At 40.0% G+C, this 15,676-nt stretch overlaps 1 protein-coding gene across 6 annotated transcripts in view; it reads right to left on the bottom strand.

Moving 5' to 3' along the window:
- Positions 1 to 15,066, bottom strand: part of LOC104995279 (zinc finger protein 82 homolog) — a 60,418-nt gene extending 45,352 nt beyond the window's left edge. For 2 of the 6 annotated variants that reach the window (XM_010849089.1, XM_010849084.1), the window contains exons 1-4: positions 14,915 to 15,066; positions 4,559 to 4,631; positions 1,607 to 1,733; positions 1,206 to 1,304 (exon numbers count right to left, since the gene is read on the bottom strand). In XM_010849089.1, coding sequence (XP_010847391.1) covers positions 1,206 to 1,304; positions 1,607 to 1,733; positions 4,559 to 4,567 — 235 coding nt within the window. In that variant the 5' untranslated portion in view covers positions 4,568 to 4,631; positions 14,915 to 15,066. The other 4 variants (XM_010849085.1, XM_010849086.1, XM_010849087.1 and 1 more) reach the window with 4 other exon arrangements.
- Positions 15,067 to 15,676: the final 610 nt, after the last annotated feature.

Below are 15,676 nucleotides of genomic sequence, written 5' to 3'. Positions count from 1 at the left end.
TCCTGGCTATTATAAACAGTGCTGCGATGAACACTGGGGTACACGTGTCTCTTTCCCTTCTGGTTTCCTCAGTGTGTATGCCCAGCAGTGGGATTGCTGGGTCATAAGGCAGTTCTATTTCCAGTTTTTTAAGGAATCTCCACACTGTTCTCCATAGTGGCTGTACTAGTTTGCATTCCCACCAGCAGTGTAAGAGGGTTCCCTTTTCTCCACACCCTCTCCAGCATTTATTGCTTGTAGACTTTTGGATCGCAGCCATTCTGACTGGAAAAATTTCTTAAAAATCACACAAAACATATACTGAATGAAGGAATATGCTGTCTTGTTTTTTTTTTTTCTTTCTTTTTTTCTTTATCTTTGTTAGCTCTAAGATCTCAATGGAAGCACAGATTCTTTTTTCAAGCACTCTAAACTCAATGACATGTATGCTCAAATCTCCCTCTTATGACAGCTATGTGGATCAACTCCTCTTCTACCTCTTTAGCCCCCGCTTTCTGCTGAGCTCCCTATTTTAACCTCTCTCATGCTTCTACATTTTACGAGTTATAAACAGTAAGCTATAAACTCTGAAACTGCTTATTCTTTATTTTTTTTTCTGGCTGTGCCAGCGGCTTGAGGGATCTTAGTTCCCTGACTAAGGATTGAACCTGTGCCCCCTACAGTGGAAGTGCAGAGTCCTAACCACTGGATTGCCAGGGAATTCCCACTTAACTGGTTTTTTAATCTTTCTGTACCTAGCAGAGTACTTCACACACATTAGAAAATCAGCAAATGTTCATTAAAAGTATGAATGAACCAATGAGTGTATCTACTGTATCTTATAAGCTCTAGAGGAAGTGAGTCTTTAATAATGTAGAAAAAAATAGTATTTGAGGAGACAGTGATGCTCTTTGAAGACTAAGTACAAAAGAGGATGAGAAGCTGATAAGGAAGTAGATTCAAATTATGCATAGAAAGAAATATTATTAGAGAAGGTGGAGGAGGGCATCGGCTCATTAGAATTGGGACAGAAGCATAAGAGGAGACGAGCAGGCGGAGTGTGTTAAGTAAGGGGAAAAGGTAAGGTCCTTTGAAAGGTCATGCTGAAAAGGCTTACTTTTTGCACAACAGGCCTAAAGTTTTTAAGGGAAGCTTCCCAGACTGCATTTCAAAGGTGCAATCTCTCCAATGACTGATTGGGTCATCACCTGTCATGCCTCACTTACCTGGCCACTGGTCTCTTGTTAGTTCTCTGTCAACCAACCAGGGCTCCTTCCCTTGCTCCAAGAAGGAGATCACATCTGGTTTAGAAATAGAATGTCCTGCTTATAAAAGAAGTAAGGAGAGGTTTATGTTGAGAATGTCCCAGAATTCAAATCCAGTCCTTTCATTACTAAGAAAGAGTCAAAGGAAGATACATCAGATTTATGAAACATAATAGAGCACTTGAAACTTTCCTCACAACTCAGTGCAGCTTCCTCTTTCTAGCTCTACAAGATTAAAAATATTCCTCTGGGAAAAGGATGTAGATAGAAACGCAAATGGTTACTTGAAAAGTAGGTGAGTATAACACCAGAGGAAGTAGACTTTCTCAGGGCAGAATCTAAATTATTATGGATGTCCTTACCCATTGAAACCAGGTTGCTGTAATTCTCCAACATCACATCTCTGTATAAATCTCTCTGATCATCATTCAGGAATTCCCACTCCTCCTGAGAGAAGTCTATGGACACATCACTGAACATCACTGACTCCTGGAACAACAACCATGTTAAATTTTTAAAAATTAGGTTTGATTAATAAAAACATGTGTTTTTGTGAAGGAAAGAGAGAAGAAAAAAAGAAGAATTGAAAATAGCAAGCACACAGAGTGGAACTGAATGGGATGCCTCTGGAGGACTGTAAACAAATAAACAGGACTGAATCACTATGCTTCCAAGTCATTCTGTTTCCTCCAGGCAAAACTACCTGTGGATAGTTGGGCACTTCTGTTATCCAGCTAAGTCTGGGGAGGTATAAAATCCAGCCAAGGTGAGCTTCCCAATTCAATGAAGTAGTATATACAAACACTTCGCAAATGTTATGTTATGAATACATGTGAGTTTCTTTTCCAAAACAGCTAAGAGTATAATTTCAGAATAAGGGAAAAGAGAAGACATTAAAAGCATCCAGAGGAGAGCAGGCTGGATAAAAGCCATCAAGAATCACAGAGGCAATGGGGTTCTTAAGAAAACCACTAAAAATAAGAAATGGTAAGAACAATTCTTCAACATGCTGATGAAGAAATTCTGGGGACTTCCCTGGCAGTCCAATGGTTAAGACTCCATGCTCCCAACGCCCCCCAGAACCAGGAAGCACAAGTTCTATCCTCGGTTGGGGCACCAAATCTCACAGGCTGCCATGGCACGCCCCTCCACCCAAAAGAAAAGAAATTCTGACCTAGAATTCCATAACCAAATCGTCATTCTGTTGTAACAACTGAAAAAAGAAACTTCCAGACATGAAAAGACTCAAGCACAATTTCTCAGGAAACTATCAGAGGTTGTGCTCCACCAAAATCAGAGAGTAAACCAGAGAAGAGGAAGACATGAGATTCAATAAATATGTAAATTAGCACAGGAAAACAGAGAAGGAAAATCCCAGGGAAAAAAGGGGAAGTCTTTGAGAAACAGCCTAGAGAGCAACAGACAAAATGGGAGCAGGGTGAAAAAGGGAACAGGGATGGAAGTTTCCATGTTCAAAGGAACTGATGTATTTGATCAGACGGAAAACATACTGACTTGCATGTGGCAGTGATTTGGAGATTTTGGATATAAATACATGGACAACTAAGCAAATGAGGGGAAAAAGCAATTAACCCCAGGAAAAATGAAAGGCTGTAACAGAATAAAGCCATGATCTGGCTCAGCAGTGAGGGATACTTGCAGTTGTGACAATGTGTACACTATCAATTTAACCAAAAATTGTGATATAATAACAGGATCAGAGGAAATGAAGGGTGCAATATATGAGTATAATGTCCTTTCCATTCTGCAGTAAGTCAAAAGATAATGAGTAAAACTGAATCAATATTCAAGAATTGAAGGCAGCTTTGGGAATGGAACTGGTAGAGGGGCCAGAATGAAATAGCCCTACTTTATTCGTGAACATGTACAAAATAACTTTAAAAAATATTTTATCTTAGAAAATTAAATTTGCATATAATCCAAGACTGATCCATTCCAATGTCACACTATTATAAACTATATAATAAGAGTTATTTCTTGTTAAACAAATTCTTTTTATAAGCATTTTTTTTTCACTGAATGTTTTGTAATATGGAAATAAATGACTTCTCCTTTGCTTTCGGACATTGAGGCTGTAAGTGATCTTTAAAGACCTTCCCAACGTTAGTCCAATTTTACCTAAAACTGCCCATTGCTCGATGTAAATACCCGTTGTTCCTAAGCTACAGGAAATTGACAGAGCATGATCTAGCTTCACACAATGGCATTACTGAAGTCTATTTATCACAGATGATCTCGCGGGGTGTCAGAGTTTTACATAAGACTTTTATAACCACCAGTCATACCCCCAAACCTGAAGGGCTCATACATTAAGAGACCTTTCTGTGTATTAAGAATGACATCAGGGACTTCCCTGGTGGTCAGGTGGTTAAAGCTCGGTGCTCCCAACGCAGAGAGCACAAGTCCAATCCCTGGTCAGGGGACTAAGATCTCACATGCCCAGAGGTGGGCCGAAAAATAATAAAAAATTAAAAAAAAAAAAAAGAATGACATCAAACAAAACCATCCCGTAAATTTTCTTCCTGGAAAATCTAGGTCTGTGGAAATGATAGGGCTTTTCCCTATGAGGTGCCTAATTATCCTACTCACCTCCATCCCATCAATCACTGTCAAAGAAAATTAGATTCATTAACTAATGGAAAACACATTTCTGTTCTGCCAAGATTTCTGACACAAATCTGACAGAAGACGGTGAAAGACTTATTAACTGAGATTGTAAACGTTATTTAAAAGAAGGAACTGTGGAGGGCACTGGGTTGTTTTAGGAGGAAATAAGGTCAGGTTCCTGAAGGGGGACCATATTAACCAGTGCAAAAAAATTTTTTCCAAACCTAGTCTCCGTCAGATTGTTTTTACATTATGCAATTCACAGTATGTGGGAACAAATCAGGATTTATGCTGAAATCCGTAAGCAATTTTCTAATGGATTTTAATTTGATTAAGACTTCTTCAGAGAAACTTGGTATCTAACCCTTTAGCCCTTGAACAGTTACCTGTATCTAAGAGTATAAAAGATCTTTAACCAGATATTCTTTCCTTTTTTTTTAATGATTATCTAACCACTTATATGTTTCTATAAATATCCCCACCAAGAGAGCAATTTTTGAATTGACTTATTAGAGACCTTTTCTTTAGAGCAAGAGTAAGAGAACTTTGACACTGTGTATAACTGAACTGTCTGAAGGCTGCTGTTGTTTTAAAACACCAAAAAGCATCGTGATAAGGAAAGCAAATATTTACATGTACTAGGCGTAAAAATGACTCTATCTGAGCAGAAAGAAACAGCATCTCACCTGAGCCATGGCTTTGATATTTGCAGAAAAGGACCAGTTCTTCTCTGGGCTCCTTTTTTGGAAAGAAGCAGAGCTGGAGAAGACAGAAAGAAGTTATACAAGATGCCACTTGCCTCACAGCTCCCAGTATGATCATTTCCCCTCTGCTTACTTCACACAAACACTGGAGGGATTTGTGAAAAGAATGGGCAAATCTCTAATTACCCCTACTCCAGAAACCTCAGGCTTTGACTACAACAGGACAGATTTGGACTACTTGATATAGCTTAGAGAATATAGCTTGTATATATACTCAAGCAGATTCTTTACCAGGTGAGCCACCAGGGAAGCCCTGTATATATACTCATATACACACAAAGATATACTTTTTAAAAATTACAAATTGCAGCATATTGTATACACTGTTATGTTGCTGTTGTTTAGTCACTAAGTCATATCTGACTCTTTTGTGTGCACATGGACTGTACCCCTCCAGCCTCCTCTGCCAATGGGATTTCCCAGGGAATATTAGAGTGGGTTGCCATTTCCTTCTCTAAGGGATCTTCTTGACCCAGGGATTGAATCTGAGTCTCTTGCATTGGCAGGAGGATTCTTTACCATTGAGCCAACAGGGAAGCCCATACACTGTTAAACACATTGCTATTTTTACTTAAAAGTATCTTGGACCAGATCCCAACTAGTACATTCAAAGATACATAATTAATTCTCTTAGCTTACATTGGATTCTATTAAATGGATACACTTTAATTTATTCAACCAATTTGCTGCCAATTATCATTTGGGTCGTTTCCTGTCTTTCACTATAACAAACAATGCTATAGTAAATATCCTTGTACATATTAATATATCATTTTACCTGTATATGAATTCTGAATGATTAATTCCTAAAAGCTGGTCATATGCATTTCAATTTGGATATACATTGGTCAAACCGATTTTCAGTAATCTTGGATTGTACAATCAGGTCCCAAGTCCTGACCAAGAAACATTTGATTGATAAACCAGATCCTCTCATCTTGTCTAGTTTGAGAAATCTTTTGGGGTTAATGAATCTTGACTTAAGAAAACTGTAATCCAAAAAAAGCAAACAAAGTAATTTTACAGAATTTATAGTAATTTGGGGAAGATATTAAAATCAGCATAACAACAGAAAGGAAGTAAAATCACAGAAATAACATAGAAACGGACTAAATCCATATCACTGTTGCTTTACAATAGCTTTTGACTATAAGTATAGTAATAAAATTTGTGAAAACTGTATATTCTATTTCCTTTACTAATAGAAGCCTAAACTGTTTAGGGAGAGATTATAATTTGTGCTGCTGCTGCTGCTAAGTCGCTTCAGTCGTGTCCGACTCTGTGTGACCCCATAGATGGCAGCCCACCAGGCTCCCCCATCCCTGGGATTCTCCAGGCAAGAACACTGGAGTGGGTTGCCATTTCCTTCTCCAATGCATGAAAGTGAAAAGTGAAAGGGAAGTCGCTGAGTCGTGTCTGACTCTTCGTGACCCCATGGACTGCAGCCCCCCAGGCTTCTTCATCCATGGGACTTTCCAGGCAAGAGTACTGGAGTGGGGTGCCATTGCCTTCTCCGAACTGCATTTGTGATCGATGTCTAAATGCTTAAGAAAATTTGTGTCTGTTTATAGGTTCTAAGAATGTAATAAACTGAACATTATAAAAGTATACAGGGCAGTGAGCATTCCACTATGCATCAAGCTCCTTGATCATCAATTGTCAATAATTTTATGTAAAACTGACCACTCAGGAAATAATTTCATGGTATCACGGTATCAATTATTTAATAGCTACTTTTACCACTACCCCTAGTTACTCACGGCATTCCCCCACAGGTAAACAAATTCCAGACATGAAAACCAAAGTAATCCATAAATGCCTCTTCCTTAAAACCTGAAAGCATTCCTTTAACCTAAGTATTATTATTTACTAAGTTCTTAGTATTTTTCTCAACTGTACAGCCTATTATGTACCAGGTACTGTGCTAGACACTAAAGAATCAACAGTTATCCAGAAAGATTTGAAAAGAATTCCTTCTCCTATACTCCTCACTTTAAGTCCCCTTTTCTAGTCTGTCCTCCTGGCCTTTCCCTGATTATAAAGGGACTTCCTCAGGTGTTGTACCTGTCAAGCAGAATGGGCAGGAAACTTCTCATCTCAATAGCTTCATATAATGCTTGTCACATTCCCAACACTCTTCATCTTTTCCCCTAGATGGTAACCTCCCAGCCTGAATTCTTCCATCTGGAGGATCTGCTCCTCTCTTTTAAAGCCAATGATCTCTGTAGCCAAGACCACAGTATGCTTGCAACACAACCACACAGAGGGAAAGAGCACTGTCAAAAGATAACACTATAGAGAAGAGTCTCGCACTCTAATAAGTAGCTTAAAATTTGTGAGAATTTTGCACTCATCTAAATAATAAAGCTATCTTTTAATAAAAAATGTAATGTTTTAAATTATTTCCAGCATTATCCTGAAAATTTCCTGTATGCTAGGAATTGTACTTGTCTGTTAGTAATAGGGACCTGAAAAGCAGTTTAATTTTTCTTATACAATAAGAAAGCAGAAGTAGTTAGTGACTGGCTTTGGCCCCCATGATTGTTTTAGACACAATATCTCTCATACAATTAAAGATTACCAGACATGCAAGGAGATAAAACAGAAAACAAGCAGAATCAAAGACAATTTAGATATTGGAGTAGGCAAACCATTTAAAATATTAATAGCTACAACTAAAATGTTGAAGACAACCAAGGAAAAGACAGGCAAATGGACGGATGACAAGTTGAAGAAACTAAACACAACTGAAATCCATAAAAAGGAATCAAATAGACTATCTATTTCAGCCAATTAAGAAATAAATAAGTTACTGCATGGTTTTGAGAAACCAGGATTACTGAACTCAGACAAGCCAACAAAAAATATTCACATGAAGTACAAGAGAAAAAAAAAAAAAAACAGCAATGAGTGTAAAAGATATATGGAACAGTTAAAAGATCACCACACATGTAAGTGGAGTTTCAGAGGAGAAAAGAGACTGGACAGGAATTAATATTTGAATAAATTAATTAAAAATCCTAACAAGAGTTTCAAGAAGTTCAGCAAACAGAAGACTAATATACAAGAAGGTAAACAAAACAAACACACAAAAGCAAAACCACAACCAAGCAAATTGTTAGAGTCAAACTGTTGAAAACCAAAGAGAAAGGAAAATAATTCTTGACAGTACTTAAGAGGAATAAAAGACCTATTACCAACAGCGTGATGAAAAAGAGAGGGATAATACAAATGAACAAAATCAGTAATGAAAAGGGAATATCTTTACAGATGCCATTGACATTAAAAAGATAATTTGTTATTTTTGTTTAGTCCTAAGTCATGTCTGACTCTCTGTGATCTCATGGACTATAGCCCACCAGGCTCCTCTGTCCATGGAATTCTCCAGGCAAGAATACTGGAGTCAGTTGCCATTCCCTTCTCCACAGGATCTTCCTGACCCAGGGATCAAAAAGAAAAACCATTTGAGGGACTTCTCTGATAGTCTAGTGGCTAAGACTATCTGCCCAATGCAGGGGGCCTAGGTTTGATCCCTGGTCAGAGAACTAGATCCCACATGCCACAACTAAGACCTGGCACAATCAAACAAATAAATAAATATTTTAAAAAAAAAGCCATCTGATACTTACTAATTAAAAGAGGAAAAACAGTAATTTTACAAAGGAGAAACCAGGGAGAAATCACTCTAACCAAGTAACCTAAGTTAACACTACTAGTAATGAGATATCATATAGCTTCTGATATGACACATTGAGAAGAAGAAATTATTTCTGTGATCTTTTTGCCAAAAAGGCATAGTCTAAATTTAGCCAAGAGGAAACAGCAGACAAATTCAAATTTAAAGACACTCAAAAAATAGGCCAAAGAACTAAACAGACATTTCTCCAAAGAAACATACAGATGGCTAACAAATACATGCATGAAAAGATGCTCTACATGACTCATTATCAGAGAAATGCAAATCAAAACCACAATGAGGTACCATTTCACACCAGTCAGAATGGCCACTGTCAAAAAGTCTACACACAATAAATGCTGGAGAGGGTGCGGAGAAACAGGAATCCTCTTACATTGTTGGTGGGAATGCAAACTAGTACATCCACTATGGAGAACAGTGTGGAGAGTCCTTAAAAACCTGGAAATAGAACTGCCATACGACCTAGCAATCCCACTGCTGGGCATACACACTGAGGAAACCAGAACTGAAAAAGACACGTGTACCCCAATGCTCATCACAGCACTGTTTACTATAGCCAGGACATGGAAGCAACCTAGATATCCATTGGCAGACAAATGGATAAGAAAGTTGTGGTACATATACACAATGGAATATTACTCAGCCATTAAGAAGAATGCATTTGAATCAGTTCTAATGAGGTGGATGAAACTGGAGGCTATTATATAGAGTGAAGTAAGCCAGAAAGAAAAACACCAATACAGTATACTAACGCATATATATGGAATTCAGAAAGATGGTAACAATGACCCCATATGTGAGACAGCAAAAGAGACACAGATGCAAAGAACAGTCTTTTGGACTCTATGGGAGAAGGTGAGGGTGGGATGATTTGAGAGGGTAGTGTTGAAATGTGTATATTATCATATGTGAAGCAGATCACCGGTCCAGGTTTGATGCATGAGACAGGGTGCTCAGGGCTGCTGCACTGGGATGACCCAGAGGGATGGGATGGGGAGGGAGGTGGGAGGAGGGTTCTGGATGGGGAACACATGTGTGCCCGTGACTGATTCATGTTGATGTTTGGCGAAAACCACTACAATATTGTAAAGTAATTAGCCTCCAGTTAAAATAAATAATTTAACAAAAAAGACATTCAACAAAATAACTGGCCAGTGCTCTTCAAAAGTGTCACGGTCATAAAAGATAAGAAGGACAAAAGAACTATGTCAGATGGGAGGAATACTAATAAAACAAGACAACTAAATCAATCTGGGCATTTAGATAGGATTCTTTAACAGAGCAGGGCACTGATAAGACAATTAGCAAAATTTAAATAAAGTCTGTAAATTAGCAAAACTCATGTATCAGGGTAAATCTCCTGGTTCTCCTAATTGTACTGTGGAAACTTGAGTGAAGAGTGTATTGGAATCCTTCGCCTTATGCTTACAATGTAAAAATAAAAAGTTTCTTAAACATGAAAAAAAAAATTAAAAGGACCAGAGGACACTTTTAAAAACTGTGTATCTGAATGGCTAATAAAAATAGGAAAAGATGCTAAATAGCATAACACATCAGGGAAAACCAAATTAAAAACTGTGATGAAACTGCTATATATCCACCAGAATAGTTAAAAGATTGATAATTTCAAATAACAGACATGATGTAGAGCAACTGAAACTCTCATACATTACTGGATGGAGTGTAAATTGGTACAACATAAGATATTGGTAGTATCAATTAAACATATGCCTGCCCGATGATCTAGGACTTCCCTGATGGCTCAGAGGGTAAAGAATCTGCCTGCAATGTGGGAGACCTGGGTCAGGAAGATTCCCCTGGAGAAGGGAATGGCTGAACACAGCATTATTCCTGCCTGAAGAATTCCATGCACAGAGGAGGCTGGAGGGCTCCAGTCCATGGGGTCACCCAATGATCTAGCAATTCCACTCCTAAATGTTTACTCAAGAGACAAGCATTTATTTATTTTAATGATTATCTAGTTAGCTTGGTTTGTGCTGGATCTTTGCTTCTACGCAGGCTTTTCTCTAGTTGCAGCAAGTGGGAGCTACAGTCTAGTTGCAGTGCACAGTCTTACTGCAATGGCTTTCCTTGCTGCTGAGCACGGCTCTAGGCTGCTTGGGCTTCAGTAGTTGCAGTGCATGGGCTCAGCACTTGGGGCTGCCAGGGTCTTGAGCACAGGCTCTATAGTTGTGGCTTCGCTGCTCTCTGGCATGTGGGATCCTCCTGGTTGTTCTTTAGTTATTCAGTCATGTCTGACTCTTTGTGACTCCATGGACTGTAGCCCTCTAGGTCCCTCTGTCCATGGGATTTGCCAAGGCAAGAATATTGGAGTAGGTTGCCATTTCCTTCTCCACTCAGGATCTTTCCACTCAGGGATTGAACCTGCATCTCCTGCATTGCAGGCAAATTCTTTACCACTGGGCCAACAGGGAAGCCCTAAGAAGAGCATTTATGTGTTCATCAAAACCACAGTAGAATGTTCATAGCAGCAACACAATTTGTAATAGCCACAAACTGGAAACTATTAAATGTCCCTGAACAGTATAATCAGGGATGAAAATAGGAAATCAAAAAATACCAGGAGTACAGGCAAGTTTGGCCTTGGAGTACAGAATGAAGCAGGGCAAAGGCTAAGAGTTTTGCCAAGAGAACACACTGGTCATAGCAAACACCCTCTTCCAACAACGTAAGAGAAGACTCTACACATGGACATCACCAGATGGTCAACACCCAAATCAGACTGATTATATTCTTTGCAGCCAAAAATGGAGAAGTTCTATACAGTAAGCAAAAACAAGACCAGGGGCTGACTGTGGCTCAGATCATGAACTCCTTATTGCAAAATTCAGACTTAAATTGAAATTAGGGAAAACCACTAGACCATTCAGGTATGACCTAAATCAAATCCCTTACAATTACACAGTGGAAGTGACAAATAGATTCAAAGGATTAGATCTGCTAGAGTGCTTGAAGAACTATGGACGGAGGTTCATGACATCATACAGGAGGCAGTGATCAACCATCCCCCAAAAAAAGTAATGCAAAAAGGCAAAATGGCTGTTTGAGGAGGCCTTACAAATAGCTGAGAAAAGAAGAGAAGCTAAAGGCAAAGGAGAAAAGAAAAAATATACCCATCTAAATGCAGAGTTCCAAAGAATAGCAGGAACTTATCTGCTTCCTCAGTGATCAATGCAAAGAAACAGAGAAAAACAATAGAATGGGAAAGATTAGAGATCTCTTCCAGAAAATTAGAGATGCCAAGGGGACATTTCATGCAAAGATGGTACAATAAAGGACAGAAAAAGTACGGACCTAACAGAAGTACAAGATATTAAGAAGAGGTGGCAAGAATACACAGTAGAACCATACAAAAAAGATCTTAACAACCCAGATAACCTTGATGGTGTGTTCACTCACCTACAGCCAGACATCCTGGAATGTGAAGTCAAATGGGCCTTAGGAAGCATCACTACAAACAAAGCTAGTGGAAGTGAAGAAATTCCAGCTGAGCTATTTCAAATCCTAAAAGATGATGCTGTGAACTCAATAGGCCAGCAAATTTGGAAAACTCAGCAGTGGCCCCAGGACTAGAAAAGGTCAGTTTTCATTCCAATCCCAAAGAAAGGCAATGCCAGAGAATGTTCAAACTACCGCACAATTGCACTCATCTCACACGCTAGCATATTAATGCTCAAAATTCTCCAAGAGAGGCTTCAACAGGACATAAATTGAGAACTTCCAGATGTTCAAGCTGGATTTAGAAAAGGCAGAGGAACCAGAGATCAAATTGCCAACATCCACTGGATCACAATAATAAGCAAGAGAGTTCCAGAAAAACATCTACCTCTGCTTTATTGACTATACCAAAGTCGTTCACTGTGTGGATAACAACAAACTGTGGAAAATTCTTCAAGAGATGGGAATACCAGACCACTTTACCTGCCTCCTGAGAAATCTGTATGCAGGTCAAGAAGGAACAGAACCAGACATGGAACAACGGACTGGTTCCAAATTGGGAAAGGGGTTCATCAAGGCTGTATATTGTCACCCTGCTTATTTAACTTATATATGCAGAGTACATCATGCAAAATGCCAGGCTGGATGAAGCACAAGCTAGAATCAAGACTGCTGGAAGAAATATCAATAACCTCATATATGCAGATGACACCACCCTTATGGCAGAAAGCGAAGAGGAACTAAAGAGGAGAGTGAAAACGCTGGCTTAAAACTCAACATTCAAAATACTAAGATCATGGCATCTGGTCCCATCACTTCATGGCAAATAGATGGGGAAACAACAGAAACAGTGACAGACTTTCTTTTCTTTGGCTCCAAATCACTGCAGATGGTGACTGCAGCCATGAAATTAAAAGACTTTTGCTCCTTGGAAGAAAAGCTATGACAAACCTAGACAGCATTTTAAAAAGCAGATACATCACTTTGCTGACAAAGGTCCATGTAATCAAAGCTATGATGTTTCCAGTAGTCATGTATGGATATGACAGTTGGACCATAAAGAAAGCTGAGTGCTGAAGAATTGATGCTTTTGAACTGTGGTGCTGAAGAAGACTCTTTTTTTTTTTTTTAAATATTTATTTTTATTTATTTGGCTGCATAGAGTCTTAGTTGTGGCACATGGGAACCAGTTCCCTGACCAGGGATCGAACCCAGCCCCCCTGTATCGGGAGCACAGAGTCTTAGCCACTGGACCACCAGGGAATTCCCTGAAGAAGACTCTTGAGAATCCCTTGGACTGCAAGGAGATCAAACCAGTCAATCCTAAAGGAAATCAATCCTGAATATGCACTGGAGGGACTGATGCTGAAGCTGAAGCTCCAATAATTTGGCCATCTGATGTGAAAAACTGATTCATTGGAAAAGACCCTGCTTCTGGGAAAGATTGAAGGCAGGAGAAGAAGAGGACGACAGTGGATGGATGGCATCACCAACTTGATGGACATGAGTTTGAGCAGGCTCTGGGAGTTGGTGATGGACAGGGAAGCCTGGCGTCCTGCAGTCCACGGGGTCACAAAGAGTCAGACATGACTGAGTAACTGAACTGAACAGTGGATTCAATAAATTGTAACATACCCCCAAATGTAATGAGAACTAAGTACAATTACACTCAACAACATAGATGAGCTTCATAGAAATAATGTGGAACAAAAGAAACCAGACACAAAGGAATACATGGTATATAAATCCATTTAAATATGAAATTCATGAATGGATCAAATTAATTAATGGTTATAGAATTCTGAATACTGATGTTGGGAGAGGAATATCTGGGAAGGGCATGAGGGAATCTTCTGGGATGCTGGCAAAATTCTTTACGATGATCTAGGAAACTGTTTTATGGCCATATACTTAAGATTTGCGCACTTATTGTATATATTCTATATATCATACTACTACTACTAAGTCACTTCAGTTGTGTCCGACTCTGTGACCCCACAGACGGCAGCCCACCAGGCTCCCCCGTCCCTGGGATTCTCCAGGCAAGAACAATGGAGTGTGTTGCCATTTCCTTCTCCACTATATATCATAAAAATGTTAAAAAAAAAAACAAAAAAAAACTATCAGAACCATGTTTTGGTAGGGACATGGAGCAATGAGATGTTTGAAACACTGATGTAAAGTATAAACATGGCACTCACTTTGGTAAATATCTTGGCACTACTGGGAAAGTGGAAGATACATGATAACACTCCTAGAACTCCACTGGTGGGTAAACTCATGCATGGTAACCTATGTAAAAGAATGTTCATGGCAGCACAGTCTATAAAGTAAAAAAACTAGAAATAACGCAAATGTCCATCATTACTAGAAGGGATGAATAATAGCAGTTTAATGGATGGAATATCGCAAAGAAAACAAATGAACAACTATTAAAATATAATATGGGTAATTCTCAAAAACACAGTTGTACAAATAAAGTAAGAGATAAAAGACAGTATGGGGCATTCATATAAAGTTTAAAAATAGGGGAAAACTACTGTATAAAGCTTAAAGAGATATATATACATAAGTGAAAAAATTTCATACAGTTTTCCAGTCACACAAACATAATCACACAAATTTAAACCATCAGGGTGTCATACAGCTAAAGATAACCCACAACCCAAACACAGGGCCGCATACCCAGGGTCACATAGCACAATCACACTTTTCGCAAGAAGACAGTCACACCGGCACTGTCACGAGCACTGCACACCTGCAAATGGCCGTACAGTCACAATCACACTCACCACAGATAAAATCACACAGTATCCACAGGTACCCCCACGTGTACTCTGCAGCCCATAGTCGCACAATCACACCCCTCTAAGGGGACAAACGCTATCACATTCACCGAGTCAAAAGCTACTCACATCCCCACATACAATGACGCAAGTGATTACACGCACATGACCAGGACGCATCCCGTCACATCGGCACAGTCACAGGTTCTCAGACAGTTAAGCAAACGGTTATCACTGGAACCTCACACACGCTCACTACCGGAAGAGCCAGACACAATCACGTGGTCATTCATCACTTACACCAACGCAAACACAATCACACAATTTCCAACTCACCTCTTCAGCGAGCGGTACAAGGCCTAAGCTCCGGCCCCGCCCTCTTCTCTGATTCCCCACTTCAGGTCTCCCAAGCTTCCTAAGAAGCTGAACCTTCCACAACAAGATAACACTAGATGGTGCAGACCTGAGGGTCCCGCCAGCGCGTGACTTTGAGGCTGAACTCACGCGAGAATCACGTTCTTGCCGAGGAGTCCTCTGGGAAGTGTAGTCAGAGACATGCCTGTGCCTGACAAGATGGCTACGGGTCAACCGGATTTCTATCAGAGATCAGCTGCGGCCCCGCCTAAAGGGTTGCATCCCCCTCATCAAACCGCCCACCGGAGGCCTCACAGAGCCTGGCTCAGCCTCGGGCCGTGACTCCCAAGAAAGCCCACTGTGAAACGTTTAAAAATGGATTTTCCTACTATCCCCGGGAGTTGAACAGGCTCTGGAAGAAAAAAACTAGACCCCAAGCGGGGAGAAATAGCACAGCCGAGCCTTCTGGGAAATGTAGTTAGGGAGTAGGAAAAGCGAGCGGTGAATGGACCGTTTGAAATTGGTCTTAGCCTGCGCCTGGTCGCACCGTGGAGACTTCTGGGAGTGTCACTGCCCAAGGCGTGCGCAGGCTTCCTGGGTCGCCGTTTTGGCCTTTGTTCGGCCGTGAGTTTGGTTTAGGGGTTCCTCAGTGTAGAGAAATTGTGGGACCTCAACTTGTGAGACTCAGAACTAGTCTGGGAGGCCGAAGGGAAAGGGTGCCGGGAATCTGCAACGCGATTGGGG

This window comes from Bison bison, unplaced genomic scaffold, assembly GCF_000754665.1.
Source record: "Bison bison bison isolate TAMUID 2011002044 unplaced genomic scaffold, Bison_UMD1.0 scf7180017864280, whole genome shotgun sequence".
Classification (NCBI taxonomy): domain Eukaryota; kingdom Metazoa; phylum Chordata; class Mammalia; order Artiodactyla; family Bovidae; genus Bison; species Bison bison.
Note: the sequence above shows the minus strand (reverse complement) of the source record. Positions and strands in the feature narration are given on the sequence as shown.